This window comes from Wasmannia auropunctata, unplaced genomic scaffold, assembly GCF_000956235.1.
Source record: "Wasmannia auropunctata unplaced genomic scaffold, wasmannia.A_1.0 LD334183.1, whole genome shotgun sequence".
NCBI lineage: Eukaryota > Metazoa > Arthropoda > Insecta > Hymenoptera > Formicidae > Wasmannia > Wasmannia auropunctata.
Window position 1 is genome coordinate 19,201 of NW_012028707.1, and position 26,620 is coordinate 45,820.

The following is a 26,620-nucleotide window of genomic DNA, read 5'->3' on the forward strand; positions in this document are numbered from 1 at the left end:
AATAATCTAGTGACTGGCGCAAACAAGAACTTGTCCAAATTTTATTTTCGATTTTTACCCAAAATAATTAATATACAAACAAAATAAAAATAGATGCAAAAATTAGCAAACAAATGGCATATTCGAAATTATTGAAATCGTTAGTCCGACAGCTGGCTTCACAGTTCACACCGGTATGTGAATCCTGCATAATCGTCGGATACGTCGATATGGCTCGTCAGATCATGTTCAAATCATGGACATGCTACGTCCATGGTTTAAATTAATTTAGGGTTATGATGCACAATGGAGTATCTATCAAACAATATATTCTTTATTATATTAACCTGGAGTTTCGCGATTTCACCGGTAATCTGTGTATTTCGCATTAGTGTCATCAGTTATCATTTTTTTCGTATTTTACCGATATCACAGACGTTTGTAAAAATGTTATGCTTTTGCAGTAGAATATGACCTATAACATCTGCAATTTTTACTAGGTTTACTTATCAACATTGATGTCGGATAAATGTAGTGTGTGCATGAAAATTTTTACATCTCGATTCATATTTTCTCTCATTTATCCATAAGTTTGATTTAAATTCATATACATATATATATATATATATATATATATATATTTTCTTTGCTTTTTGTATAATTTTCAGACTACTGCGCATTATTGCGTATGGGGCTTATGTGAATCGTCAGAGTATTGTTGCGACGAAAATGTATGCTGCAGCTACAAAGACTACGACATATGGATCACTGTGTAAATATGTTGTATTATATATAAATTTTCATTCAGAAAAAATGCATTATACTTAAAATATATTAAACCTAACGAAATTTTAATAGGATAATCATAGCTGGAGTTGTAATTGGAATGATACTGGCTGGTACATGTCTTTACTATAATCTATGCCGTATCTACCTTTATCTGCAACGAAGATACCATGGTATCAATTCTGTATCGATGCCATCGGAATTTGATTCTGAAGGAAAATCAATAATCATTTCATGAGTAAAAGAAGTGTAATTCATCAATATACTATAATAATAATATTCCATTTGTAAATGTAATCAGTAAATTAGGTAAAATTATATTTAATTTTGTTTAAAAAAAATATATATATATATCTCAAGTAATTTATCCCTGTATTCTGTGTATGTCTTAATTATATTCAGTTGACTTTATTCTTCCAAATTTTTTATTGTCCATGTTACAGCAATTTAAAATTTATTATTTTTATCAAACAAAACTATATAGGAAGATGTGTTAATCTATATCATCTATATTATATTTCCATTCAAGGATTCTATCGCTAATTTTAAAAGCGTTCCAATTATCATTAATTTTTGATGCCCGAGATTTAACGTGCACAGCTTCACAAATTTCCTTTGTATCTTTAGGTACGAAAAAGTCGGAAAGTTTCGGTACTATATCTTTTTGCCGTGGTTCTGGATCCTTACTTCGTGTAATGGTTGGTGGCAATTGTTTCTCATCAATACTCAAATCTATCAAGTTTTTGTAAATTGCCTCATCCAATGGAAAATCAAGTGCCGCAGAAATCTATGACAAAAAAAAAAGAGACGCTTTCAAATACTTTCACTCACACACAAACGCGCGCAAGCGCACGTATATATACATGAGTATATAAGGCAAATTTATGTAAATATATAAAAATTTACCTTTCCATTTAGAAAAGTCTTTAGTTTATATGGCACAAGGTTGATATCTGTGACAACCTTCTGCTGTTCAAGTTCTTTCAGCTTATTAATAGTACACATAACAGAATTGTACTCTGGTTGAATCAAGTGTTCTACTTCCGATGTAACGATACGTCTTTCATTTACATCATTCGTTTTTGCATTAACCTTGCAAAAAACTCTTTGTCCCATAGATGTTTTGATTTTAGATTCCGATATGTTATGTAATACCATCTTTTTAATTGGAGATATTTTATTTTTTGCCACAGTCTTATATGCAGGTGAGTAAAGGTAAGATGATGCAGGTCTTGCACTAAAAATTCTCCTTTCAATCATTGAATTCCTTGTTTTTTTCGTAATGCTTGGTGCAGATTGCGACTTTGTCATTTTTTGTTTTTTAAAGTCTCGAACAATTACTTTTTGCATACTATTTGCATTGTTACCTGTAGAAAATTTCTCTCGGGTAACTGATTGTACATGTTGAGAGTTACATGTTCTTGTCCCGCTTATATTTTTATTAGATATAGCTCTTTTCAACAGTAAACTTGCATTTTCTTTCCCCTTCTGTCGCAAACTCTTTGTGCAACCTTTTGGAACATCATCTTGTGAACTCTTGTCAGGTTGCGACATGTTACAACTACTCCTTGTATTCTGAACGCCAGTTGCATCACGCAGAATCATTTCATTCTCGACTTTTGACATATTTTTATCGTACAAAGATATATTTCGAGTATTGTCAGATGTAGTACGATAATGCGAGGTATCAGTGTTACAATTAATCAAAGATACATCCTTGTCACAAACACTTGCAGATTTTGTAGCATCTACAACTCTGATGGGTTTCTTAAGAGATATGATTTCCTTGATTCTTGGACGATTCCCTTGCAGAGCAGATTGTTTTTTACAATGTTCAACAATCTCCACTTTGTTTCGTGCATTGTCAGAAAATTGACAAAATCTAACCTTCGGCCTTGAAACTACTTTAATATTATCAGTCATAGCAAGATATACAAATATCATTCATAATACCAGCTACGATGAAACGTTATGTGAAGAAGGCTTGGAGAGAAGATAAAACATTCCTCACAGCGAGAATATTCATATGTTCCAAGTTTTGTATATATATATATATAGTATGGAAAATATTGCAGAATGCAAATTTCATTTGCTGTGATTAATTCACTGAAGAAGATAAAATCATATGGCAATAAAATAAATTTGATAAAATCAAGCTATTTTTAGCAAAATGCTACGCGCAAAATATTTTATATATTATGAAATTTAAATTTTACTCAACACACATCAATACCAACTCCTCCATGTGGTATGTGGTTGTATGTCTGGCTGTTGAAGCATGGAGGTAAAAAGTAACAGAAGGGAGCTAGAGTCCTAGATTATCAGAAAAGCGCGACTGGCTTATGGCAGTATCGCAGTAAAAGTACTAGAAAATATTAAAAATGTACTAAAAATAGCGTCAAATGGCCAATCATAAGATTGATTTATTCGGCAGGCATTTATAATACCGTTAAATTAATCTTATGATTGGCCATTCGACTCCATTTTTAGTACATTTTTAATATTTTCTAGCACTTTTGCGATACTGCCATAAGCCGGTCACGCTTCTCTGATAATCTAGAAGCTCTTTAGTTTAGATTCAGGTTCAAGTTGGTGGAACTGAATACCAACGCGTGTGGTGGCATCTATTATATCAAGCTTCAATTTGAAAAACCATAACGATCTTTTACTGACGCACGCCTGTCATAACCGGTACAATTTGTTACAATAATTTCAACTTGATTTAATTGATACTTATTGTTACAAACAGTGAACTGACTTATATAACAATGAAGCCCGCGTAAGTATATTGTAAAATTATCCTCAAGCCTTCAAGCTGCTCGATGAGTGGCCTAAACTATACTACGCTTATGAATACGCTAAGAAACCGAAATAAGAAGCGAAAAATGTATGTTCCAGACGTTCGAAAACTCCAGCTCGTCGGCCAATCGGTCGGCCAAAGGGATCGAATATGATGTCTAAAGATCCTGTGCAAGTTTATTGTCGTTTACGGCCAATGCAATCTCCAACGGATGTATCGTGCATGAGAGTTACATCTGATATGACTGTAGTGATAACGCCTCCGGAATCAGCAGCCAATTTTCGTACTATAACTAACAGGGAGATACAAACGACATTCAGTCATGTATTTATGTCCGATGTGACGCAGAGGGAGATATTTAAAACTGTTGCCCTTCCCCTTGTTGAGAATCTTATTCATGGAAAAAATGGTCTCTTGTTTACATACGGTGTAACAGGTAGTGGTAAAACGTATACAATGACTGGGGAACCACAGGATGCTGGTATTATGCCTCGGTGTTTGGATGTTATTTTCAATACTATTGCGAATTATCAAACGAAAAAGTTTGTCTTTAAACCAGATAAATTAAACGGTTTTGATATACAAAGCGAGGCTGATGCCATGCTGGATAGGCAGCATGAACTTCACGCAGGTCTATCACAAAGAGCAAGACTCGGCAAACAGTAAGTTTTTTCTAATCCATCTAATGAAATTATCTCTTATATAAATAGATAAATATTTCTACTCGTAGTTAGATTATTTATATAATTGCAAAAATATGGAATTATATCTTATGAAGTAACATTCAACAGTCGTAAAATAGACAGCGATGGAGAGAGTAATCCAACGCTAGCTCATGAACGTAACGAATCACAAAGCGTGACAGTTGAACCAGATAATGCATATGCTGTATTTATCACGTATGTTGAAATATACAACAACAGTGTATATGACTTGTTGGATGAAGATGATATCAGAACCAAGTAAATACATATCGTGAGAAAAAATTTTTGCAATTTTTTTTGTTTTTTTGTTTTGTTTTTGTTTTATTACCTGAGTGGTACTTTTGTTCATTTATCTTTTTCTTTTATTTAATGTAGAACACTGCAAAGTAAAATAGTTAGGGAAGATGGTAACAAAAATATGTATGTACATGCTGTCACGGAAGTTGAAGTGAAAAGTGCAGAGGAAGCTTTTGAGCTATTTCAACGTGGACAACGGAAAAGACGCGTCGCGCATACAGCATTGAATGCAGAGTCGAGTAGATCGCACAGTGTTTTCACCATCAGGCTTGTACAGGTGACACTTTTTTATAACTTGTTATCATACGCATACACATACATCAGAGTTATTTTAAAATGCAATCGCTTATATTGTCTCTAATTTCCTTGCACAATTTTTAGGCACCTTTAGATTGCGAGGGCGAACTTGTGATGCAGGATAAACGAGTCGTGTGCGTAAGTCAATTATCTTTAGTAGACTTGGCGGGTAGCGAGCGAACGAATCGCACTAAAAATACCGGTCAACGTTTACGAGAAGCAGGTAAGACATTTCATTTGTTGTACTTGTGAAATTTATATGAAAGCCTTTGAACAACGAGCATGTAATTTTAATTGTAGGAAACATTAATAACTCTCTAATGACTCTGCGGTCGTGTTTGGAAATTTTGAGAGAGAATCAGAATCAGGGTACAAATAAAATGGTACCTTATCGAGATTCCAAGCTTACACATTTATTCAAAAACTATTTTGATGGAGAAGGACAGGTCAGAATGATAGTCTGTGTAAATCCGAGAGCGGATGATTATGACGAAACGATTGTACGTAGTAAGATGGTGTTAAATATATATCTATAAAGACAAAGAGATACAAATAAATTATTAATTTCTTTAATGTTCAATATGTAGCAAGTCATGAAATTTGCCGAAATGACTCAAGAAGTGCATATCACAAGATCTAATCCTGTAAAATTGGACCTCGGTTTCACTCCTGGCAGAAGACAAGCGAATAAAGTAGCAACTCTAGCTCGAATAATATTTTATAATTTCGGAATGTGCGCGCGCATACGCGCTTTCATGCGTGTCAATATAAATTTTATTATTTCAGATATTCAAGGAAGCAAGAAGCAAATTAGAAAGAGAAGGCCGACCGGAAGCAGCTGATTTGAACATTGATCTAGGCCTAGTGTACAGGTACATTTCAACGATTGATTGAACATAGTTATACATATTCAAATTCTTTTCCTCCTTTTTATTTTTTTTTAATTACCGCATAATGTAATCGAACGTTTAAATATTATTTCAGTTTGGGCGGACCATTTCCTCAATTCGAGACTATTACTTCAGATAACGATCAGTTAATACAATCTTTAATACAATACTTGGAACAACGTATCAACAAGCGCAATATACTTCGCGCGGATTTGCAAAAGAAACGTGAGATATTTAGTTGTAAAATTATCTTACAATTAGTCAAACGATGTGCTACAATAGTAATAGTAATAATAAGATGCGTTTTATTTATAGAAGAGGATTTTAGACGGATATTAATGGGAATAGAGCAAGAAAATGCAAGTTTAAGAATTGAAGTAGCTTCGTTGAAAGCTACAAATACAAAGCAAGTAAAACAGATATCGGCATTTCAAGGTCATCTTTGCGAAGCAGAAAAACAAAACGATAATCTTCGGTGTAAATTAAATAATGCTAATGAAACAGTGCGAAATTTACAGCAAGAAGTGCGTTCAATATTGATTTATACCTATTGTGTGTGTGCATATGTGCACGCATGCATCTGCTTGTATGCTTGTAGATTAATTTAAATAATATGTGACGTTCGCGTATAGGTGAAAGATCGAGATCTGGCATTAAATCTACGTGAGATAGATAACCGAAGAGCGAAGCAGAGATTGAATACAAAATTTAAAGTTGAGACGGAAAAAATGAGCAAAGAAATGAAAATACAACTACAGCAACAACGTGAACTTTTTGAGGTAATTATTCTAATTTTATATTTAATATTTAATTTTAACTTTTACAGATATTTTTAATTAAAAATTTAATATATTTTTATTTAGAATAAAATAAAGGAGAATGGCGATAGGTTACGATTGATAAGACATATTTCAGTTGACGACAATGGCATTAATCTTGCAGTGGCCTCATCGAAAGAACAAATTCCAGAATTGACAACGAGAGTAGTCAATCCGAATAGAGATACTCCGAATAGAGATAGAGTATCACGAAAGGTTAACTGTTATGCACAATTATTTTCTTCTCTCTTAAATACTCCATTATACAACTTAAAAATTTTTGTATATATGTCTACACACACATGCACACACACAAGAGAAAAAGTAAAGAAAAAAGTTTTCTCACTGTAGGATAGAATACCCATTTCGAATCCAAGGTATAGACGATCGCAAAGTGCCGATAGATGGATCGATCATAGATCTCAGCCTCTTGTACCAATCGGGACTGTATTGCAACCAATGATGCAAAGAAGACGGAGCGTAACGCAACTTACTTCTCCAAAAAAGATTACGGATGGTGCATCTAGATACTGTCTTGTCGCGCAAGAGCATGATACAGACGGAGAACTTGAAACAATATTGTATAAGGTTTTGTAATTTATTATGTATATAGAAGAGAGATATCATTCATGCAATCTTTATATTAATATTATTAATATACAAAAGTTTTACAACTTTATTTTTTCTCTTAAATAGGGCGATATACTGCCAACAAGTGGCGGCGGAGCACAAGTAATATTTAACGATATGGAATGTTTGAAACAATCGTCACCGAAAGCGAGGAAGCGTACCGGACCTGGAGAAGAGGGAATGGACCAAGTAGATATTTCTACATTGACAGAAACAAAAAGACCACGAGTATAATACCCTCGTAACTTTGTCATCTCGTGTCATCATAATTTACTCGAGAGCATAAGGCAAATGAAATATCGAAGACGTGAGTGATATATTTGATGTATACATATCTTTTTATTCGTTCTTGTAATCTATCAAAGATACACACACACACACACATATACACCCCTATAATCTCTCTTTATAATTCTTTTTTATTGTTTTTATAAGATAAACAACATTTGTATATCTGACATTCATATGGGATGGTTATTACAAAAACGTACGACAATATATGGATATTATTATACATTGTTATATATATGTATGCTATTGTAGTCGTTAATTAGATGTTTAAACGGGATTTTCCTAATATAAACGTGGAAAAAGTTTCAAAGTAGTCTCACAATCAGTAGTCCGCAAGTATAAAAATATATAGGTATACAATTTTTATATATGTTAAATATATCTGTAGCGTTACGATTATTTGAATTGTAAAGATGTATGTGGCCGAAGGGATGGATCTGGTAATGAATTAGTACCTGAGGTATTTCTTTGCAAGTTTAAAAGACAACCTTCTTGCTCCGAGCTACAATTGTATAATATATACATGCAATTACTGTCAAATTCTTTTGTATTTTTGTTGATAAATGTATGCATTGCTCTTGCGACTTACCGATTCACCAGATTCTCATTGCTGCTTTCCTTTACAAACGTTACTAATCCGTACAAATTATGTTTATCTAGCGTTCCATTGTAAACTAGCAAGTCGTCTACTAGTATCTATAAGCAACAAATAATTTTAGTATAGTTGGAGCAAATTGGAGAATTATCAGTGAATATATTTTTGTATTAATGAAATTTATTTCTCTTACGGCAAATTCTTTAACTCTCCTTTGTGAGGTTTTCCCATAATTCCAGATTTTGATCATAGATACCATAATAGGATGATAAAATATTAAATACACACGATTTGTCTGAGAAATGCATCTCAAGTATTAAAGAGTAATTGAAGAGAGTAATTGATTGTTATCTTGTTCGCTTTCGCTTACTTGTCCAGGAAGTATAGGAGCTAGCCAGGCATGCCGTCCGTCTCGAGTATCATTTATCCCATCGATAAGTTTGTCCGGTGTACGAATGTCGTTATCTATTCCTTCTATTATGTTAACGCTTTCGGGAAATGCGGCTACATCTAGCAAAATATAATCGGCATTAAGCAAGATTGGCAATAAATAGATCGGAGGTACTTAACAAATGTAAATTATGATTAAAACTTTTTTTTTTTTTTTTTAAAGCAGAAAATGCATAAAATTAAGTTTATATGATTAAACGTGCGCGCTTTCACAGAGTTTTGTATAAACTGACTATCTGTGGTTAATTTGATTTCGTTTCCATAATTGTCATATATTTGTATCCCATTGAGGCCAACATAGTAGGAGTCACCCCACGTAGAGAAAATTATTATTTGATAAACAAATCCTCGTGGCATCGACGGAGCTTCGTAATTGGAATCCAAAGACTCAAGTTCTAAAAGTTATGGGTGTAGTATGAGCATTATACGTACACATACGCGTACGCGTATGTATGTACATACTATGTGCTTCTATCTTGCTTGCTTCACATGCCATCTCTGAATGACATATATATCACACGCACGCACACGCGCACACACCGTACCTTCAGGCGATTTAATTGGATTGGTGATACGATCCGTAAAGTGTTCTCGAGTAGGTGGATGAAGAAAACTAATTTCTTGGACAAAATCATAATGGCAAGATCCTGGCGCGCGTCTTAACAGGAAGCCATCAGAATTCTCGTCATGTAGCTGTTTACCGTCTAATTTAATTAACAACTCTTTTACCTGTGCAAGTAGAATCTCTCGTTTAATTAATCGTTGCGCGATCATTGCAATGTTTTCTTTCGAACGCATTCTTACTCCACAATAAGACAACTCCAGGGATGCATTGTAATTCCAAATCCGCATTCCTGTTAGGTATACATCCGTATCGAAAGTAACAGTAATCGTAATGCTCTTATTTAACGTTTGATCCGTTAGCCACATGTAATCCATTTCGGTTGTAACATTGTGTCCATCGATCAGTCTCGTTAAATCTCGCGCATCAACCACGTTACAATGCAAGTTGGCGTTTACTAACGGAATCGCTATACCTTGATCCCCAATTAATTCTATACCGGTAAGGCCTACAAAAACCCGAAAAAAGATGCTAATTAACGTGCGCACAGATTATTAATTGTAATGTAATGCTATTTAATGTATCAACTGATGAGATTTACGCTACTTACCAACCAAATGTTGTAAACCCCAATTAGAAATGATAATTAATTGAATCTCTCTGCAAGATATAGCGGCGGTAAGGGGATCGTAAATTCTGCTATTGATATATGCGTTAGGAGAAAGATTCTCAATGGAATCATTACTATTATCATTACGTCTCGCTGAAATAATCTAAAAAGATTTCTTCTCATTATCCATTTATTACGTGCGCGCGTATTATATATAATATTATCTAGTATATTATAACATTATTAAATTATTAATACAATTAGCTTTTTCTTACGTCATTAATCGTCGTTGCTGTTATCGGACGAATTATTTCTTTCTCTTCATAATCTGACATCCCATTATTGAGTTCTATGAATGTATTATCATGTTTTGATATCAATTCCAGAATATTTTCGTCCGTCGTAAATAATATAGTCTACATCAGCCAATATTTTTGTACATTACGTACAAAATAAAATTAATCAAAATTTATTATGTGTGATAAAACAAGTAGATACTAATTGTAAGAATAAACGGCCGTTAATTTAATAGACATTCTACATTCTACATTAACCTGTTCAGTTTCCCATAATAGAAAACATTTATATTATTTGTACTGTTTACTTGTATATAGTTATAATATACTGCGATATTTATTTGACAAAATTTAATTCTTACATCTCCAAAAGAATCGAGGCTACCGATGTCATCCCCTGAAGCTTTAGCAATTTCTCCGTAAAAAATGATAATATCATTCAATTTAATAATAACGTCTTTAGCTCCTCGAAAGGAATGTATTCTGGATTTATTATAGTTCTGAAAAAAGAAGGCAGGTGATTTCAGGTGGAGTGTACCTTTACACTTGCACACCACACACACGCACATACACACATACACACACACACACAATTTCTACAAAGCCTAGACTATTTTATGAAATTATCATAAAATAGATAAGGAATCTTACCCATATTCTGATCATTGCTATTGTAATTGTAAATTCAAATATCATGTAAACATAATGATGGTCACCATTTGAATAAGGTGTTAGCCATAAATTTGCATCGTCTCTCGTTCGATTAATGCCGTTAATTAAATTGTTTATAATATAAGGATTACGATCATTGTTCAATGGTTGATTAATTGTCGTATGTGCACGTATCTCTTTTATTCTGGCTGGTTCTCCGGTATTTGAAAAAATTTCAATACCATTGAGGCCTACGTAATGTTTGTCGCCCCAAGTAGAGAGAATATCAATGACCAACGAATCTCCGGATGGAAGTTCAGGAATAATAAAATTTCTGTAAATTTTATCTAAAAGTAATGCAAACTAAATTATTCGTTTTTCGTATTATCAAAATGCAAAACAATGTACGAGTATTATAAGTATATTTAACATGTTGACTGCCATGCTAATCGTGCCGTGATTGGCGTTATTGAGATCGAATCTTGTAAAGCTTTAAATCTTACGTAAAAAGTAAATATAAATATAAAATTTCAAATGACAGAAATAGCAATGAATGGTAATGTAAAATAAAAAATGCAATACAATACGACTATTCAACACGATATATTCAACTGCCATGAGGCGAGATATACTATATCTACTTAACCATACGTATATTACACAATATTTTATCACAATATCCTGAATTATATGATAATAAAAATTCATTAAGCGTACAATAAATGAGATGCGCATATACTCAATCGCTGGGCAGACAACACATTAATATTCTATTGTTGCAATGTTTCTAGCATATATAAGATTTACGTGAAAACGCATGTAAGATTTCAAGATAGATGTCAACTTAAATTATTATTAGCAGACAATTATAATTTAATATGTAATAATTAAATTTAACAAAATTGTTTTCAAGATGAGAGATTTAAAAAAAGTTTGTTGATATTGACCAGATAATTTCGGCTTTCCTTCGTTCTGTGCAGCACTAAATGCAGAACTGTCGAGATAATTGTCATCTGGGAAATGCAATCGCAAATCTGCATGATTCGAGATATTTGATATTCGATATTCAAAATAAGATTCCTCATAGGGAGTCTTATCGTTGCTATAATTTTCGGATGTCAAGTACGTGCCCTGCTTTTCCATCTGCTTTCTTTCCAAGTATGCATCCAATCCATGAAAATCATCCTTTGTACGATGCTTTGCATTTACAACAGCAGAACAAGCGCGCATTTTTCTCCGTTTAACTTGTACTTGTTCATTCTTTGGTGTATTTGGCAGTGATTTGCTCGTAGATGTTTGTAATTTAATATTACTATCGAAATAAAGATCGCTTAAGCTTGATTGATAGCTGCTAGGTTGATTGTTTCTATAAAAATATCAAAATAAAACGTAATACACACACACACACACACACGCACACGTACGCTGTTGTGTGATAGATATTTATTATAAACCAATAATATTATCCCCTTCTTGGCTTAATGTATGCTGAAGTGAATAAATTCAATTCTATTACATATATGTAAAATTTATTTGCGCGCGCACGTGTGTGTGTGTGTGTGTGTGTGTAGTGTGCGTACGCGTACGCGCGCGTGTATGTGCGTGTAGATACATCTTTGTTGAGGAAATACTGTTACAAAATATTATACATAAATATCTTACTTATCGTCACTTTCCTTGATGGTAATATTCTTAAAATCATGCTGCTCATCGATTGTTAAAAATGTTTCCATTTGCAGCGATTTGGCATCGTTATTTATATTAATTTTTTCTATATTGCTGATATAAAAAAATAAAAGACGAGAATAAAAAGAAATGTGGAAAACAATGCCATGTTCACTCTTAAAAAGATGAAAAGTAATGTGTAAAATAATATTACATACTCGGTCATCTCCAGCAACCACGATGGTGTTTTAAGCGCGTTGGTAGCCAAGAATGCAGTTTTATTTTCCGCCTTATTATATGTTACATTATCCATATTTTATTTTTTTGTTTCGTCGCTAATAATATCGTCGTCGTACGTTAGAACGCAAACACTTTTATGATAATATGATAATAATGGTTCGCCAAATGAATCACACATATAAACTTTATTACTTTATCGAAAAAAATGTTAATTGCAATTTTTTTTCACGTTCGAAAAATGTACGCATATTAATTTTCATGACTGCGTTGCACAGATTCCAGATTGCTCAATTAATTGTTGAAGACCGTGATAACGACCGGTCAGAAATACTTATCCATTGTCGACTCGTTCGATTTTCGCTTTGTTTGCTGTTGTCACCATGGAAACTCTTTTGATAATAGAAGCCTATAGTAGCCTATACTGACTGCATTCCGTTATTCATCGCGAGTACTAAAAATCTATAGTATACGTAAACTAACGTAAACTATAGTTTTCAGTACTCGCAATGATTAACGGAACGCAGTCACTGCTGTAATGGTTATAATACGCGTGCGCGCATAGTAGACCAATTTTACCAAATAAGTAATTTTTGGCCAATATATAACGGTTTATTTTTCACTAACAATAAGTAGGTATTACATTCATATCAGGAAGTATATATCAATGAGATGCTATATATGTTACTCCACGATACTTTGGTCCACGAAATTCCTAATAACAAAAATAATAGACAACGAACAACTTGTAACATAACTGCAGATAATCATTTTGTACTTTGCTCCTTGCGATATCACGGTATATGTATACATCGCAAATTATAATATCCTCGTTACATCAAAACTTTAGTAATAACATTTTACATTGTTAATACTATATATTCTATATACATACCTACATACATATATATTATTTGGACATATATGTATGCACGTTTGTATATGTACACATACACATTACATACGCTATATACGTACAAGTACATACAAGTATTGCCCCTATTACTATACATATATTAATTTTAAATATACAATTGATGTGTGTGTGTGTGTGTGTGTGTGTGTGCGTGTGTGTGTGTAAGGAAGTACAAATTACATTGTTTTGTATATTTTTTTTTATAGACGCAGACAAATTATTCTACGATATAAACATATCATATAATTTTTTACTGTTACACAATAAGTACCATAATTGTAAAACCTGATTTTATTAGATGTAATATCATTCATTAAATTACATGTAATATCGTTCCAAAATCTAAGTAACGAAATAAGGCTATTGCTCAACATGCTATATTTCAGAAAAAACACTCCGTAACTTTAACTAAAGTAACTAAAATATTTGCGCAATATGCACGATTAAAATAATATTCATTTCTTTTTTCTTTCAAAAAAATTTTGACAGCTCGTTGGAAATTCTAAGACGCGTGAGTATAGTATACTATTTAATTGAATTTTGGCACAATATTATACGCAAACAGAAAGATGCTCTTAGTAGAAAATAAAAATGTGTATTTAGTTAACGTGATTTATTCCCCATTTATCAATGCTAAACTAAGAGCTTAACATCTACACTTTATAAAAATTCTAATATAGAAACTTTTATCAAACTTATACAATGTAAAATAAAATAATGTTTTTCCCAAAAATATTCCATCTGTATTTGGAAAAGTACAAGCATGAAAAAAATTTTCTTTCTTACGATAATTTGGCGATTATTCACGAGCAATGAATGGTTTAGCGAAACTAAATCTGATACTAAATCTGATCGAATGTGAAAAATACAATATTCGCTATAGATATATATTCAACTCGTCATGTAAAATTAGCAATAACTGACAATGAGTCATATTAATATTTCCGCTAACGTAATATTAGATATACTTTTTTTTACTCTAGTATATAACACATTCATAATATATGAATGGAGTCTTGTATGGCCGTCAGGTACTTAAAAATCTTTTCTTTTTTCCTTTCTTCTCAATTCGCAATTCTCACTACGCTTTTTTATATATTTATATATTTATATACAACTATTCTTGTTCATTGACATTTAAAATAATTATAAAACAATGTCTAGTTGTCGAGCACAGATATACGAATCATGATTAAAAAATCAATTTGTTCTTATCAAAATTCTGAATAGACGTAAATAAAAGATAACCTTCTATCGGAAAAATGGAAATGTACAGAGAGAGAGAGAGAGAGAGAGAGAGAGAGAGGGGGGGAAAGAAAGAGAGAGAGAGAAAGAGAGAGAACAGAGTTCATCCTTAAAAACTTTAAAACATTTTAGAATCTTTAGCATTTGGAAGAAATATTGTAAAAAATAGTATACAACTCCTACAACTCTATATGAGGCTTTAATATATTAGATAATTGTGGCATGCTGCCAGATGGTCCAAGAACATTCGTCGAGTCTGTCTCATTGTCAGGAAATACATGGTTCAGAATCGCGTAATAATGAAATCCAGCGGCCGCAGCTACGAAAAGATGCCAGATTGCGTGCGCGCAAGGTATACGACCATCCGATTTGAAAAATACTAAGCCAAGAACGTATATCAGTCCACCCAGTTTCAATTCCGTAATATTGTAATAGTTATACTGCAAAAATATATTTATCGTAAATTATTCGACACTTACACTCTTGTACTTTTATTAAAATTAGCTTAAAATCATTTGAAATTACATAAAATATATTTTGTTGTTGAGCATGAACCACCGATCGAAGAACCCTTCCCAGGTGCTTTCATGCTCTTCTAAAATTTAATATGAATAATCCGAATAACAAGACACAATGTTGCTTTACTTACAACATTAAGGATCGCGACGCTAGGTCCAATACCCATAACTACGTAGAAAATAGTTTCGAGCATCTTGTATTTTTCGTGAAAGATCTGCTGGTAAAGGATACCCATTATAGCCATGATCCAGACGACATATCGCATCGCGAATAACAGATCATCGTCTGAGAAATGTTCTATATTTAACCATGGAAAGTAACTGGCTGCTATGAAGATGTAAATCATAGCACGATCGCAACGATGCAATGCATCTTTTAGTTGTCTAAAATATTATATTATGTGCGATGAATGTCTTGTTAGAAGATATAAACCTTACTATATCTTACGGGACGCAAAAAATATTAGAAAGAATTAATTAATGAGCGAAAGAAATAAACTATACATAATATATATGCATTATGCTTAAATAATTGCGTAAAATACCTGTTATGATTGCAATAATGTACACTGTGGAAGAAAGTTGACACTGCAAAGACAAGGATCAAGGAAGTGCCGTATACGCAAGCGGAAACAAACTGAGCCCATGTTGACGAACGCCGTACAAGTTCGATACCACCAATTACCGAGGGTACAACCCATATTCCATGAGTTGCCACATTTGCCATATGTTCAATGGATGTAGGAGTATATGCCTCATTTGTACATGCTCGTGGATTCATCCACTTTATCCTGCAAACATATTCACATCTGCATATTTTGCCTGTGTACACATTGTTTCCACTTTCTTTTTCAGTGTTATTGTAAATTCTATGCTACATTTTATAAAATTGCATATTAAATTATTGAAAAATATAATAAAATTATAAACAATATCTTTTAATATCATACAATTGTTTATATTCTATTGTTAGAAAGACTTGTAAAATTTCGAAACATTGATAACTTTAAAAGCTAATTAACAATGTCATCAATAACAATTTGTTTCATCACAATTAATATATGTACGATATATTTTAGTGTGATTGGCACTAATGCAATAGAAAATTTTTATAAAAAATTATGAAACATGACCAGCTGTTGTATAAAATGAAAGATTTGTCAAGAGATTACATAAAAAGAAATTTATATCTAGTCGAGTCTGTGCAAAGCAGATAATGAAATTAAGGAATTCTAAAGTATACTTGCTATTATATTACTATAAGTAATTAGATTGCGTGTGCATGCATGTGTAGCAGAAGTAGTAGTAGTAGTAGTAGTAATAGTAGTAGTAGTAGTAGTAATAGTAGTAGTAGTAGTAGTAGAGTAAAATAAAGGCATGAGTGTGTGATGTGTGTGTGTGTGTGTGTGTGTGTGTGTGTGTGTGTGTGTGTGTGTGTGTGTGTGTGTGTGTGAGAGAGAGAGAGAGAGAGAGAGAGAGAGAGAAAGGGGGGAGGGGAAAAGAAAAGAGAAAGAAATTAAAGATGAAATGATTATATAATACCTTTTGGTATAAGCTAGCTTATTTTAAATCCCATTATGTCATTAGGATTATATCAAAGTGCATAGTATCTTGAAAAAGCATAAAAAATATGTATACACAGGACATATGTATATAGTAGGATACACGCACACAAATTGTTATATCACAACTAAGATACCTTCTTGCTCAACTACTTTAAGAAGACCTATGGAAACCTATAATCCACCAAATAATCCAGGCTACAGGCACAAGATTTCTTTTCACATATCCATATGTCAGTAGAATAGTCCACAGAGAGTACGTTCATGTTGCATGAAGATATCAATCTTCTATCCTCTTACAAGCGGTGCTAGTGCATTCCGTTAAAATGTTTACACAATGTACCATAGGGTTTTGATACATGCATAACTTTTAATCACACTTTTAAGCTCATATAACGCCATACGATTGTAAGGTTAAGGTGAAAAAACTAAACGCAATTGAACGCATTCGTTTCATTAGATAATAATGTAAACATATGATTATAGATAATTTTTAAGTGCATATTAAATTTTTCTTAACGTATTGCAAAATGTAACTAGTAGATTTTACTATACGATAGATGCATCTAGATATGTACTTGTAAAGTAAAGAATTCAATTGTCAATCAGTATGCAACTATAGCAAAATGTGCGCATAACGTACATTTATCAGTTATCGTTTGAGTACTAACCGTACCGCAACTGGCAATTGGCTAATAGTAAGATACCGCAACAATGCGCTCTTGCAACTTTGGTTAATAATAACTGTATCAATCAATAATTGAATATGTACATTGGATGCAACGTGCTTACTGCAGCTATAGCTCTCGTATGCAAGAGACATACAATTAATATCTAATGTATAACTGACCAATTTGATAATGCATTTATTTATCGATTCATGCATGCACATAAATTACTTTGCATATAAACAGATGCTACATGCTAAACGACCAGATAAATTCCAAGAATGAAAAAATGCAAAACTATAATAAAAATAAAAATTAAATTGGAACAGAGTGTGGATTATCTAATAAGATAATGAACTAGCAAGCATTAAAGGAAAACTAATTCTTTAGAATGAGAAAATGGCACGAATCAAACTAAAAAACTAGATATCTCTAGAAAGAGACAGTAGTTCGTGTTGCCTACAGGCGGCTCGTCTGAATTTCAGACATTTAAAAAATTGAGGATTTTTTATTAAGTACATTTTTTCAAAATTATTGGCGCAATTAATACGATTTGTACTCTTTTGTCTTTGTCTTACTCTTTGATCCGTTGTAGTTGCAGGAAATTTTTTATGGGTGCTGCGACCAACTGATGAAGGCAGGTACCGTCCATGACTTTATATGAATGGTGGAAAAATTTGGTAAAGTTGAGAATGTCGATATTCCGACGGATATCCGACGGGTTTCTTGGATAATGTGGTTAACGACGGCGTAACAGCTGCCGGAGAAGCTGCGTCTTCCATCGCATATTGCTAAACTTGTAACAATTTACGTTCGACATCGATTGACAAGTGCAGGAGACGAGCCGCCAATTTGCTATCTGTTTTGAAAACGACGTCGAGAAGCCTGCACACCACCAGTGCACGTCTGAACACGTCTACGTTGCGTCTAAAACAGTTGGCCTCTGTTCACTCTGTTGGCTTCGCGAATGCACCTTTCCCGCCCACCCATTCACTCGTTTGCTTATTTGCTTATTGTTAGCCTACAACTCCCCGTTCGCAGCGAACGCTGAGAGTGCCCACGAATATCGATCAGTACAATAAATAAATACCAATTTACCGATGGATACTGATCGTTCGGATTGTTCCGTCGACGGCGTCGACCCCTCGACGACCGACGACAGCCACAGTCGGCCACCACACTCGACTGACTCGGCCACCCGCCACAGTCCACAGTTCAACCACTTCACCTACGGACTTTTAATATATATATATAGAAAGAGAGAGAGAGAGAGAGAGAGAGAGAGAGAGAGAGAGAGATCTTGTGATTTAACCTCACCCGCGTTCAAACCCTCTTCTGCCTCAACCAATCCTCGATTAGTCGATCCGATCGACACGACATCTTTGACGCGTAAAGCCAAACTGGCTGCAAAATGTCCTCGTGCACTAACGTCCTCTGAAGAAATGGATGTAAACTATATTAAAAAATCCACTTTCCTGCACCGCGGATATAATTTATGGTGTGTGTCCGTGCTAAATCCACTTTTCGAGACTGCTGGGGCTTTATTCTCGAAAAATTACGCATTCCAAAGTATATTTCCGTATTTTTGCAAATTTTTCAAGAATAAAGCCCTAACAATTTTGAAAAATGAATTTAGCACGGACACGTATGTATGTATGTATGTACATACATAAGAGGACATTTTGCCATTACATGCAAAGGCCGTCAGTCCTCTCTCAGGATCCTCTATGCTGATATTCATATTATTCATATAAGAGTGATTTTCATTTAGTGACACAAGTCATGTGAAGTCGACACAAACGTCATGCATCATTCTATCCTTCTTAGCATTTAGTAACAAAAACAAAACAACTTGTGTCGGTTTGCATCACTGTTTAAGCACTCTGAATTGCCATCCGCGATCTATTCGTAAGAGCTTGAGTTTTTCTTTAACAATTTTCTCTTATAAAATCGCTGATATAATATTGTAAGTATAAAGACATAGTGTGATTAAAAAGGATTTGCAATTTAAATAAATTTATTATTTATTGTATCTCTCTCTCTCTCTCTCTCTCTCTCCCTCTCAATTCCTCATGGCGCTATAGCACCGTTTTGACTTGCTCATATTTTAATATTTTTTCACTCTGTCAGTAACATATCATTTTGGTCAGTCAGATCGATAAAAATGTAAGCAAATTTCCTTATGACGCTATACTGCCCTTTTGATTTGTTCGCGTATTTTACATAAATTTTTGACGATCTCGAAACACTTTCGATTATAAGATTAATAACTGAATATTGTTTACATATATGCAGTATTACAATTTCTAAGAATTCCAAGTGGTCGATGTCAATTGTACGAAATATAAAATGTAAACAAATTATCCTTCCTATACAATTAATCTGTAATTATCATGTTTATGCCAAAATATAAAAAGCCAAAATAAATATCTATAATAAAGCGATACGAAAAATTGGAATATGTACATACAATATTTCGATTGAATACGATATCATGAAGTAAATGTAACTTTTTATGCATAATTGAAAAAAAAAATAATTTGTCTTTTCTCTAATCGTATCTCGCTTCATCTGATGTTGCAACATCTGAAAACAGTGTAGTACGCAACTGGAAAAAAAAAAATACGTAAGAATTGATATAGATACACACACACACACGCACGCACGCACGCACGCACGCACGCGATATATGTTATATATTATATAGTAATGCGATACTTACATTCTCTTCGTTTCTATTCTGACATTGTTCTGAATCACAGCTACAATTGTTGCAAGTTACGTTATTCTTACGACACGTACATATCCGCGTAACACATTTCGTTTTACAAGCACATTTTATCAGGCTCTCATTAGGGTCTATATTAAAGGTCAATCGTTGAATCGAGAGTTTCGATTTATTCTAAATAAAGAAGATATTTATTAAAATTTCAATAATTTCGTTCAATTCGTTCAGATTATGTAGCTTTTTTTATGTTTTGCACTTGTCTACATGATAACAGCATGATAAAAACTTGATGAGACAAAATGAGGCTAATAGAAATAAAAAAAATACTACTATTTACAATTAGAGATACTTATAACAATTGTAACATTTATCGTAATTAAGAGTTTCTGTAACAAAAAATTACCTGTAACTTTTGTATGCGACTATAAAGTGGTGTCTTTTTCCAGTCTGGATCTTTGTCGACATTGTCCTCCATTATTGAACTATCATCATGCGATAGGTAAGCATTCTCGTCGATTATTTCTTCTATTTTACTTTCCGCCTTTCTTTTCTTAGACGATGATTTTTTATTTTCATTCAAATTCTCTGTCAAAACCTAAAACACATAATGATAACAATATATAATAATATGATAATATCATTTTGTTTACAGTAAACTGACGGAGCATGTCTATTTTTTTACGTTACTTTTAATAGAATTTTTACTTTTAATTATACCTGTGTTTTTATAGATTTTGTCAAAGATTTTTCAGTATTGCTAGATGTGTCAGATATGTCTTGCGGACAAGATATTTTATTTACTGTCTCCTGTTTTGTATATTCTTCTAGTTGCGCTTCTAAATTCTGACACTTTTCCTAAAATATCAGTTATTTTTGTATAATTAATTCTTATTTTGTGTGTGTGTGTGTGTGTGTGTGTGTGTGTGTGTGTGTGTGTGTGTGTGTGTGTGTGTGTGTGTGTCTACAATATACTAACTTTCAATTCGTTATATTTGTAACATTGTTGCTTCCTGTCTTGTGTAACTATATGAAATGCCGTTTCAAATGCTATCTTTGCATCAGTTATTGTACGTATCATATTCCACCTAGTACTTGCTCTTGTTTCTAGAGAAAAAAAATTTATTGGTGGATTGCCGCGCTTGCTCTGGATTCTTAATTTTAGACATCTTACCCTGATCTGACTCCAGTATCTTTTGTTGCAGATCTGCAATTTGCATGTTACGTAATTCTATGAATTCGGTAATAGTCAGAAGTTCCTTCTCATCCGGATCGCTGTTTTCTTTAAATTGCTCCAATTGATGTACCAAGGAGGCTCTATCTTGCATTAGTTTTTCAAGAGAATAATCCGCCTCTACGGTAGCCATTAATATTTCCAATTCTTGCGCTATCCAAGTTTTTATCTCTTCTTTGCTATTGGCCTTTCTTTCTTGTCGTTGCATCGCCTTCTTCTGCATCTCCAATGCACCCTGTACATAAATCGCTTAGCTTATTATTAATAGATCGCGTAATAACAAAATGTAAATTAAGTACTAATAATAATAACAAATAATAATGAAACCACGCCTATTAGATAATGTCGTCAAAGAAACGTACCTTTAGTCTTTTGTTAACTGCAAAAGCCTCCTCCATTTTTCTCTTAAAAACATTCTCCTGTTTATTATGTTCTATTTTCATTCGTACCATTTCGTAAGCACGTTTACGATCCTGCGTTCTTAATTTATTAATTTCCTTTTCCTTGGATTGTTTCCACTTTGTAAAATTATTTGCATCAGTGCGCATCTGTCTGATTAACTTGACTCGAGTTTCTTTTAGTGATTGTATCTCACTGGCGAGAGTCTTAATTCTATGATCTTGTTTCTCTTTTGTCTTGATTATCTTGTTCTGTTCTGTGCATCTGCGCGTCAATTCCGCTATCTTTTTTTCCAATTCTTGTACTTGTTTACGACGCTTCTCAGCCAATCTGTACAGAGATTCAAATAAAGAATTAGATTCATATAGTCTAAGTAAGTGTAATAAGCCTTTTTTTATTCTAAACTCTAAGTTGGAATATTTATTATATTAATAGTAAATATTCTTATAGCTTAATGTTTGGAATTTAATAAAATTATTATAAACTTTAGTTGAGATCTGGCCAGCTTACTTAAAGTTTACGGGGATTGTGGCTTAAAATACCAAAAAAAAAACCCGTCATAATTTAGAGTTCTTAGAGCAAAAGACTTAATGTGGAGTCCAATAATAAGAGTGTAATAAGCAGTCGTAAGTTGTAGGAAATTGACCAATCCACAGTCAATTATTCTCCTCATATTTGATTGTGATTTGGTCAATTTCCTACGGCTGCTTACGAATCCTGTTGTAGATCCCATTTTACTATACATATATATATATATATATATAGTATTTTAGGACCAATCTCAAATTCACAAATTCAATAACATGTGGCGACACATGGCTCGCATGGCACGCTACGATAGAGGTTGACTCTCTTAATCGGTAGGTCTCAGGTTCAATTCCACATATATCTCAATTTTCAATCTCACTCCATCCACACTTTATGAGGGATTAAAGTGTAAGTGTAGAATTTACAGAATTTAATCTTGCACGCAAGTCAACTTACTTGGAGCTGATGTCATGTGTACGCACTGCTTGTAAATGTTCCTCTTTTTCCGCATGTAGCCGTTTGATTTCTTGTTCCATCTCTACGACATTCTTATGACTTTCAGCGGTTTGTTGCGTGATATTTTTCAAGAGTTCCGATACGAGGCTTTCTTTGAGTGCCAGCTCCTTATTAATAATTTGTACCTCGTTATTTCGCTCCGCTTGCCGCAATGTATGTTCCTCTTCCTTTTTATCAAAATAATCCAAACTGTCTTCGACGTCGTTCAATTCCTCTGCACGTACACATTCTACTAAATTTTCCGTGTGCGTGATACAATGTTTGGAGTTGGATATTTCATGATTTATAAGTTCCTCAGATGCTTTCCTTTCATTACTTTGGATATCTATATAAAATAAATACGATCGAATTAACACGGCTAAACACACCAAAGTTTATGAAAATGCGAAAAAGTATTTAACATAACGCAACGTTTACACGACAGAAAAGCTTACCCAACATTCTTTTGTATATCGCTTTCAATTTATTACGCTTCTCATCGTCGATTTCAGGACAAGAATCAAAATCTTGTACGATTTGTTTGAATTCATCGAGCAATAACGACATAGCAAATCGGATTTTTTCCCGAGCTTGTTCGGCCATCTCCGCTCGTTCGTGCATAACTACGATTTCTCCTAAATTTGAATTCAATTTTTCAGTCATATCACGAAACTTTTGCTGTAACACGCTGTATTTCTCCTCGAGTGCCTCGTGTTCCTTAGGACATGTTATGCCCAGTTCCTGATTCATAAGAGCCATCCGCAGTTCTTGAACTAATTTGTTCAACCGATTGATTTCTGCTACTTTCGGATCTTGATTCACAATTGGTTTATTCTTGATCTTGCGCGCGCGATCCGCATATCTCAACGTACTAAGAGTTTCGTCCAAGTTATAGTCTACAAATAGATTTTTCATATATATAAATTATATATGAAATGTGTTGAAATACGTTAAAATATACGAGTAGACGCAGCCTATATATCTTGTATGTAGTTGGACATACACACAAGCACTACGTAGAAGTGTGTGAATACCAACCAGCAGGACTGACGCAGGCGACCATAAGAGTCATGGAGTTACCACCTAAGGAATCTTGCAACAATCTCGTAAGTTTACTGTCTCTATATCCGATATAAGTAAGTCCAGAGGCACCATCACCGAGTTGCGAAATAACATTGCCCAAAGCCAATAATCCCTTGTTTATATTCACACCTTCCTTAAACCGTTCTCCAGTGGCTTGAGTTTTTTTACTACGTTCGGACCCCGCTAAATCAACCAGATGAAATTTTGCCACTGTTGCTGTATTCCTGCTTGAAAAGTTGAATATTAGTTATTTTTCCATTATTTCTATTATATTTCACAAATTTGGCAACAGAAGAGAGAGGGGGGGGGAGAGAGAGAGAGAGAGAGAGAGAGAGAAAGGATATTGCTGATAAGATTAGAAATTAAGAATCACTCACGGATCATCTCTCTTTTGCTGGCGTATACATAACGTAAATATTGCATGACTACGACTACTATGCGCGTTCATTGCAGTCGCGCCTGTAACGCGACCTATAGAACCTTGGGCTAAGAACTCTAAGGTCTCTTGAGCATCTTTAACCTGTTTCTCGGTCACACCGACAATTTTTATGCTTTTACCATCCTCTCTGATATCTACGATGGATTGACTTTTCTGCTTGTCAGATAAAAGGTCATACAATTGTTCCTGATACAATTCCATAAATGAGACTGCAACTTTAAAGCTCCAATCTTCCTTGGATTTAATTATTTCAAATATATCATATATAACTCTTGGTATAATACCCTTCTCTCCCACACCTGTATAATTAGTACCCATGGAATGGGTTTTGCCACTTCCAGTCTGACCATATGCCAATATTGTAACATTATAGCCTGTGAAAAAAAAAATGGTTTAATGTAACACAAGGATATTGTTCTAAAAAGTATGGCGAATTTAAAAGACAATGTCAAAATAAAAAATATTTACCTTGAAAAATATTATCTACGAGTCGTTTAATCGCTGTATTATAAAAATCTTCCTGTCCAATGTGAGGAGGAAATACATAATTGTACGTGAACGCTTTGTCAGTATTGCATATGCGAACTTGTTCTCCAGATATAGCATCTAAGCACATTTGACATCCTTTTTCTATCTCGTTTTCTACTAATGGACGGATACGTAGAGCAACACGAACAGTATCGTCACACATCTGCAGTAAAAATGTTAAATTTAATATTAGGAAGGACATAGCATAATGTAGCTAATGTCATCATTCCTATCTCGTATCATTATTTGATATTTAACCATGGTTATTACATTCATATAAAATTCGATCATGAAAATCGCGACGGTATAAACAGTTTATTTATCATGTTTAGATCAAATATAGAATATACCTATAGGTTGTCATAAATGCACAGTGTGTTCACAGCTAGTATTCCATAAAATATCAAATATTCGTTTTAAATTTTTCATGAGATAATGAATGTACATACATACATACAAAACTTTCAATGATTGTAAAAAAATCTCAGATGAAGATTCCAGTTTACGTATGTTTCAATTTAAAAAAAATAAACCAAATCCGTTGGCAAAAAAAAGAGCAAAAGAAGTTAAAATCTAAATGATAGAGAAATATTCACAATCATCCATTATTATAAAAATCAAACATATTATTATTATTATTATTATTACTACATGTGTTATCCTCTCTAAAGGAACATTTTTGTGACAATACAGAAAAATAAAAAATAAAAAAATTTACTAATTTTTTTGAAAAAGGAAAGATTATTGCACAAATATTGCTACCGTTCAACTGCAACATGCTTAAAGCATCTATTTTCACAAGTTTATCAGAGACTCGTACTCACTTTTAATGCGATTTCTCAACACCTAGGAGACCTACCACATGGAATGTGTTCTGAGAAAATTTTACAGAGCTCTCACATCACACGATATCATGGACGCACATACAAAAGACCACAAAAGACTCCCAGCAATCCCGCCAAACTCGCAGGCCTCGCAGCTGTTGATACCGTACGGTATATACAGAAAGACGTTAAATTTCAAACAGGCCGATTATCAATACCGGTTAACTTCGGCTGCGTTCGGAAACGTCACCCGAAATACTCTCCGCCCGAATACTCTCGTGTATCTTAAGCTGGATCCTTAGGCCCGTTCTACAATCGTATGTCCGGTTAGTCGTAAGCCGTAAGAATTGACCAATCACAGTCAAATGTAAGAAGAACATTCAATTGTGACTGGTCAGTTTTTACGGCTTACGGCTTACGATCCGACATACGACGTATTGTAGATCCGATCCTTAGGCCTGTTCTACAATACGTCGTATGTCGGGTTGTAAATCGTAAGTCGTAAGAATTGACCAATCACAATTGAATGTAAGAAGAATATTCGATTGTAATTGGTCAATTCTTACGGCTTACGGCTTATGACCCGACATACGACATATTGTAGAACAGGCCTTAGTCCCGGATGACAGTGGTGGCACCCGATTGACCATGTTAGCCAATCACAGCGCTTGAAACTAGAAAGCCTCTAGGCACCGGACGCTATGAATGGCTGTGTCCAATCGGGATCCTCCCCTTAGTCTCGAAACACAATAGATGTTGTAAGCCTTAAACCATAGACTTATAAGATAGACTGCGCGGCCCTTTGTTCTCGGTGAAGCAGAAATCGAAAGCGAGAGGGCTACACGCCACACTTTTCTTGTCCTTGTCCGGCACGTCTGACGGCGGCCGGCGCGGCGCG

General features: G+C 33.8%; 6 protein-coding genes across 18 annotated transcripts in view; 2 read left to right on the top strand and 4 right to left on the bottom strand.

Moving 5' to 3' along the window:
* The first annotated feature begins 236 nt into the window (after nt 1-236).
* LOC105459546 lies at nt 237-1,106 on the top strand. Its single transcript, XM_011705672.1, has 3 exons — nt 237-348; nt 648-751; nt 838-1,106. The coding sequence occupies exons 1-3, from the start codon at nt 286-288 to the stop codon at nt 1,001-1,003; spliced, it is 333 nt and encodes a 110-aa protein (XP_011703974.1). The 5' UTR covers nt 237-285; the 3' UTR covers nt 1,004-1,106.
* On the bottom strand, nt 996-3,049 carry LOC105459544. The gene is made up of 2 exons (XM_011705671.1): nt 1,672-3,049; nt 996-1,552 (listed from the first exon to the last, which is right to left on the bottom strand). The coding sequence occupies exons 1-2, from the start codon at nt 2,707-2,709 to the stop codon at nt 1,259-1,261; spliced, it is 1,332 nt and encodes a 443-aa protein (XP_011703973.1). The 5' UTR covers nt 2,710-3,049; the 3' UTR covers nt 996-1,258.
* Nucleotides 3,050-3,367: 318 nt separating this feature from the next.
* On the top strand, nt 3,368-8,088 carry LOC105459548 (kinesin-like protein KIF23). The gene is made up of 14 exons (XM_011705679.1): nt 3,368-3,544; nt 3,664-4,227; nt 4,357-4,527; nt 4,645-4,843; nt 4,948-5,086; nt 5,164-5,363; nt 5,451-5,555; nt 5,650-5,735; nt 5,848-5,978; nt 6,069-6,277; nt 6,386-6,532; nt 6,617-6,787; nt 6,923-7,159; nt 7,268-8,088. The coding sequence occupies exons 1-14, from the start codon at nt 3,534-3,536 to the stop codon at nt 7,433-7,435; spliced, it is 2,538 nt and encodes an 845-aa protein (XP_011703981.1). The 5' UTR covers nt 3,368-3,533; the 3' UTR covers nt 7,436-8,088.
* Nucleotides 7,603-14,800, bottom strand: LOC105459547 (uncharacterized protein KIAA0556-like). Of its 5 annotated transcripts, XM_011705675.1 has the most exons (14): nt 12,540-14,800; nt 12,319-12,435; nt 11,604-12,022; nt 10,657-11,003; nt 10,368-10,505; nt 9,985-10,125; nt 9,710-9,872; nt 9,342-9,607; nt 9,083-9,266; nt 8,771-8,932; nt 8,458-8,597; nt 8,281-8,382; nt 8,082-8,188; nt 7,603-7,994 (listed from the first exon to the last, which is right to left on the bottom strand). In XM_011705675.1, the coding sequence occupies exons 1-14, from the start codon at nt 12,632-12,634 to the stop codon at nt 7,889-7,891; spliced, it is 2,487 nt and encodes an 828-aa protein (XP_011703977.1). In that variant the 5' UTR covers nt 12,635-14,800; the 3' UTR covers nt 7,603-7,888. The 5 variants fall into 5 exon arrangements, with proteins under 5 accessions (XP_011703977.1, XP_011703976.1, XP_011703975.1 ...); XM_011705674.1 differs by having other exon boundaries at nt 9,083-9,607; nt 11,604-11,968; XM_011705673.1 differs by having other exon boundaries at nt 9,083-9,607.
* Nucleotides 14,801-14,815: 15 nt separating this feature from the next.
* Nucleotides 14,816-18,682, bottom strand: LOC105459549 (monocyte to macrophage differentiation factor 2). 5 transcript variants are annotated; one of them, XM_011705684.1, is made up of 6 exons: nt 18,046-18,135; nt 16,937-17,107; nt 16,780-16,847; nt 15,783-16,028; nt 15,369-15,621; nt 14,816-15,159 (listed from the first exon to the last, which is right to left on the bottom strand). In XM_011705684.1, exons 4-6 carry the CDS (start codon nt 16,016-16,018, stop codon nt 14,899-14,901), a joined length of 750 nt encoding a protein of 249 aa, XP_011703986.1. In that variant the 5' UTR covers nt 16,019-16,028; nt 16,780-16,847; nt 16,937-17,107; nt 18,046-18,135; the 3' UTR covers nt 14,816-14,898. The 5 variants fall into 5 exon arrangements, with proteins under 5 accessions (XP_011703986.1, XP_011703983.1, XP_011703984.1 ...); XM_011705681.1 differs by lacking the exons at nt 16,780-16,847; nt 16,937-17,107 and adding an exon at nt 18,566-18,682 and having other exon boundaries at nt 18,046-18,394; XM_011705682.1 differs by lacking the exons at nt 16,780-16,847; nt 16,937-17,107 and adding an exon at nt 18,558-18,682 and having other exon boundaries at nt 18,046-18,394.
* Nucleotides 18,683-19,515: 833 nt separating this feature from the next.
* Nucleotides 19,516-26,620, bottom strand: part of LOC105459556 (chromosome-associated kinesin KIF4) — a 23,642-nt gene continuing 16,537 nt past the window's right edge. For 3 of the 5 annotated variants that reach the window (XM_011705697.1, XM_011705699.1, XM_011705695.1), the window contains exons 2-13: nt 24,839-25,061; nt 24,309-24,744; nt 23,887-24,155; nt 23,304-23,744; nt 22,810-23,194; nt 21,789-22,155; nt 21,367-21,661; nt 21,172-21,299; nt 20,913-21,050; nt 20,599-20,790; nt 20,190-20,369; nt 19,516-20,075 (exon numbers count right to left, since the gene is read on the bottom strand). In XM_011705697.1, coding sequence (XP_011703999.1) covers nt 20,019-20,075; nt 20,190-20,369; nt 20,599-20,790; nt 20,913-21,050; nt 21,172-21,299; nt 21,367-21,661; nt 21,789-22,155; nt 22,810-23,194; nt 23,304-23,744; nt 23,887-24,155; nt 24,309-24,744; nt 24,839-25,061 — 3,111 coding nt within the window. In that variant the 3' untranslated portion in view covers nt 19,516-20,018. Of the gene's footprint in view, nt 20,076-20,189; nt 20,370-20,598; nt 20,791-20,912; nt 21,051-21,171; nt 21,300-21,366; nt 21,662-21,788; nt 22,156-22,809; nt 23,195-23,303; nt 23,745-23,886; nt 24,156-24,308; nt 24,745-24,838; nt 25,062-25,248; nt 25,346-25,722; nt 25,980-26,620 lie in introns of those variants that run through there. The other 2 variants (XM_011705696.1, XM_011705700.1) reach the window with 2 other exon arrangements.

What these genes read in the sequence shown, in the direction of transcription:
- LOC105459548 (XM_011705679.1), top strand. An exon ending in AACAACGTGAACTTTTTGAG is followed by an intron (nt 6,533 to 6,616) that starts GTAATTATTCTA and finishes ATTTTTATTTAG; the next exon opens with AATAAAATAAAGGAGAATGG. An exon ending in TTGAAACAATATTGTATAAG is followed by an intron (nt 7,160 to 7,267) that starts GTTTTGTAATTT and finishes TCTCTTAAATAG; the next exon opens with GGCGATATACTGCCAACAAG.
- LOC105459546 (XM_011705672.1), top strand. Translation starts at nt 286, where the DNA reads ATGGAGTATCTATCAAACAATATATTCTTTATTATATTAACCTGGAGT. An exon ending in GGAGTTTCGCGATTTCACCG is followed by an intron (nt 349 to 647) that starts GTAATCTGTGTA and finishes TATAATTTTCAG; the next exon opens with ACTACTGCGCATTATTGCGT. An exon ending in TACGACATATGGATCACTGT is followed by an intron (nt 752 to 837) that starts GTAAATATGTTG and finishes AAATTTTAATAG; the next exon opens with GATAATCATAGCTGGAGTTG.
- LOC105459547 (XM_011705673.1), bottom strand. Translation starts at nt 12,634, where the DNA reads ATGGATAATGTAACATATAATAAGGCGGAAAATAAAACTGCATTCTTG. An exon ending in GGGTTTACAACATTTGGTTG is followed by an intron (nt 9,608 to 9,709) that starts GTAAGTAGCGTA and finishes GGGTTTTTGTAG; the next exon opens with GCCTTACCGGTATAGAATTA. An exon ending in CTCCTATACTTCCTGGACAA is followed by an intron (nt 8,383 to 8,457) that starts GTAAGCGAAAGC and finishes TGCATTTCTCAG; the next exon opens with ACAAATCGTGTGTATTTAAT.
- LOC105459549 (XM_011705681.1), bottom strand. Translation starts at nt 18,119, where the DNA reads ATGGACGGTACCTGCCTTCATCAGTTGGTCGCAGCACCCATAAAAAAT. An exon ending in CAACTACAACGGATCAAAGA is followed by an intron (nt 16,029 to 18,045) that starts GTAAGACAAAGA and finishes ATATGTTTGCAG; the next exon opens with GATAAAGTGGATGAATCCAC. An exon ending in CATTATTGCAATCATAACAG is followed by an intron (nt 15,622 to 15,782) that starts GTATTTTACGCA and finishes ATAATATTTTAG; the next exon opens with ACAACTAAAAGATGCATTGC.
- LOC105459544 (XM_011705671.1), bottom strand. Translation starts at nt 2,709, where the DNA reads ATGATATTTGTATATCTTGCTATGACTGATAATATTAAAGTAGTTTCA. An exon ending in AGACTTTTCTAAATGGAAAG is followed by an intron (nt 1,553 to 1,671) that starts GTAAATTTTTAT and finishes TTTTTGTCATAG; the next exon opens with ATTTCTGCGGCACTTGATTT.